This window comes from Echinops telfairi, unplaced genomic scaffold (assembly GCF_000313985.2).
Source record: "Echinops telfairi isolate 266 unplaced genomic scaffold, ASM31398v2 ScPeMD7_7424;HRSCAF=8462, whole genome shotgun sequence".
Lineage (NCBI taxonomy): Eukaryota > Metazoa > Chordata > Mammalia > Afrosoricida > Tenrecidae > Echinops > Echinops telfairi.
Window position 1 is genome coordinate 53,749,909 of NW_022111324.1, and position 2,544 is coordinate 53,752,452.

At 50.7% G+C, this 2,544-nt stretch overlaps 1 protein-coding gene across 1 annotated transcript in view; it reads left to right on the forward strand.

Annotated features, from left to right (window-relative positions):
• The window catches only part of LOC101656343 (ornithine decarboxylase antizyme 1-like), a 9,511-nt gene extending 8,847 nt beyond the window's left edge, over positions 1–664 (forward strand). Inside the window, exons 2-3 of the mRNA XM_045298194.1 lie at positions 3–148; positions 262–664. Coding sequence (XP_045154129.1) covers positions 3–148; positions 262–651 — 536 coding nt within the window. The 3' untranslated portion in view covers positions 652–664. The remainder of the gene's footprint in view (positions 1–2; positions 149–261) is intronic.
• Positions 665–2,544: the final 1,880 nt, after the last annotated feature.

Sequence of the window (2,544 nt, forward strand, 5' to 3'; positions counted from 1 at the left end):
AGTTCCAGGCTCCCCCTCAATTGCTGTAGTAACCTGGGTCCAGGGCCTCGGTGGTGTTCCTGATGCCCCTCACCCACCCCTGAAGATCCCAGGTGGGCGAGGGGATAGTCAGAGGGATCACAATCTTTCAGCCAAGTTATTTTACTCGGTGAGTACGCTGACCCGTACGGGCACCCTACCCCAGTTCCCAGAGAGACCACTGGGCCCCGAGCCTGGTGGGATCCCTCACCACGGCCTGGGGTGCCCTGTCGCCGCCTGTAGGATAATCGGCTGACAGTAACAGAGGAACTAGCGTCTAATGACAAGACCAGGATTCTTAACGTCCAGTCCAGGCTCACGGAGTCCAAACATGTCACCAGGAGGGCTGTGTTGAGCGGCGGCAGCCTCTACATCGAGATGCCAGGTGGTGCCCTGCCCGAGGGGAGCAAAGACAGCCTCGCCGTGCTCCTCGAGTTTGCTGAGGAGCAGCTCCGCGTGGATCACGATTTCATTTGCTTCCACAAGAACAGAGATGACAGAGCCGCCTTGCTCCGTACCTTCAGCTTTCTGGGCTTTGAGATTGTGAGACCGGGGCATCCCCTTGTCCCCAAGAGACCCGACGCCTGCTTCATGGTCTACACGCTGGAGAGGGACTCCTCAGAGGAGGAGTAGCCGAGCCGCCAGCCTCACCATATGCAGAGGCAGGCCAGTCCGATGGCCTTGCCCACCGGCTGAGTCCCTGTGGGTGGGCTGGGGTGCCCCAGCTGCCCCCTCTTCCCAGGTGTGTCCGCATGTTGTAATTGTGCAAATAATCGCTCACTCCAATTCAGCTTGTATTCCTGGAAGTTTAATATTGTGTTTGTGATACTGAAGTATTTGCTTTAATTCTAAATAAAAGTTTCTATTTAAAAAAAAAGACACGAATCAAAGCAAGTGAAAACAAATATTTTATTTGCCATTGATAAGCTCATTTCACAGTCATGTAGAACATGTTTGGATATTTATTATTTTCTGGACAGTAAAGCGTGTGTGTTTTTAAAGCAAAGATATCACTTTGAAGACGAAGGTGCACCTGACCCCAGCCATGGGATTTTCAATTGCCTGATAGGCATATACACGCTGGACAATGAAAGAGGAAGATCAGGCAAGTGTGGGTAGCTGCATCCGCCAGGTTATGCATGTTTCCACTCCTGATGCCTAGTTCTTCTCCAGAGTCCAGCTTCTCAACTTATGTGCTCCTCCTACAGATGGAAAAGTACGGTGAGAGGATAGAACCTCGGCACACCCTTTGCTTGATTTAAAACCATGCAGTTGTCTCATCGTTCTATTCCAACAACTGCCTCTTGGTCCAGCTATGGGCTCTGCATGAAGACAATTAAGTGGAACAATGGGTTTAAGCACTGGGCTACTAACCCAAAGGTTGGCAGTTTGAACCCACTAGCTGCATTGCAGGAAAGAGGAGGTAGTTTGCTTCTGTAAAGATTTACAGCCCTGGAAGCCCCCTGGAATAGATCTGAGTTGGAATCGACTCAACAGCAGTGAGGTTGGGGGTGGGGCTGGGGGAACAGGGATGGCATCCCCGGTAAGCAAGGTCGGCGTGGGCTTCTGTGCCCTGATCGACTAATCTGGAGAGAACAATTTCACCTCACTTGCTAATTGGGTAATATGCGCCTGCCAAGGTGGGACTCCTTCTAGAAGCATCTCCAGGACTCCGCCTCTGCACACAGCTCTCCAAGGCATTCTGAAAGGTCGGAGTCAGGCCATATGACAGAGCAGGTTCAGCAGGCTCAAGGTGAGCCTTTTCTGCCTCGCCCCGACACCACACCTCTGACCAAGCATCCTCATTTGACTTGCTGATGCTTGAAATGCCGTTATAAGATCAGAAACCTTTCACACACCAGCCTGGGAACGGAACGGTCCTGAAGTGACTGACTGTGGATATTTGGAGCTTTGCCCCCGGAGGATTTATGAGTGAAGGTCCCACTGTAAGAAAGTGCCGACAACTAGAGGTCAGAACCTTTTGTGCCAAAGACTAATCCGTGCAGCAAATACTTGTGGAGGAGTTTTTGAGAAGGTGGAATCAGAGGGACAAACGTTAGGATGTGGTCAGCTTCTAGAAAATATCTAAGAAGGTAGACCCAGGTACCTTAGCCACCTACATTGTCTATCTCAACCTGTGGCATAAGAAATAAGCACTGATACCGAGATTCTGGGAGATGATCAACCATCATCCTTTAGCCCACATGCTGATGCCCAGCCAGTACTGGCCTCTTTAACAAGCCTGGCTTGACCCTGTGTATGGTTCCGTGTTTGGGATTGTCGGAATTTTCCTCATGGTAACCAACAGCTTTTAAGATGCTCCCCACCCGTCCATGATCCCTGACTCATGACATTTACTCTCTGGTTTAATCCCTTCTTACCGACTCACATCTCCTGAACACATACCACGAGGTGATGGGATGCCCCTTCTGAGATGAGGTTGTAGAAAGTCTGGCTTCCATCTGGGGTGCAGGCACTCTCTCTTCCTCTGGTTTCCTGGCTTCCTCTCTTTAGATCTCATCACCG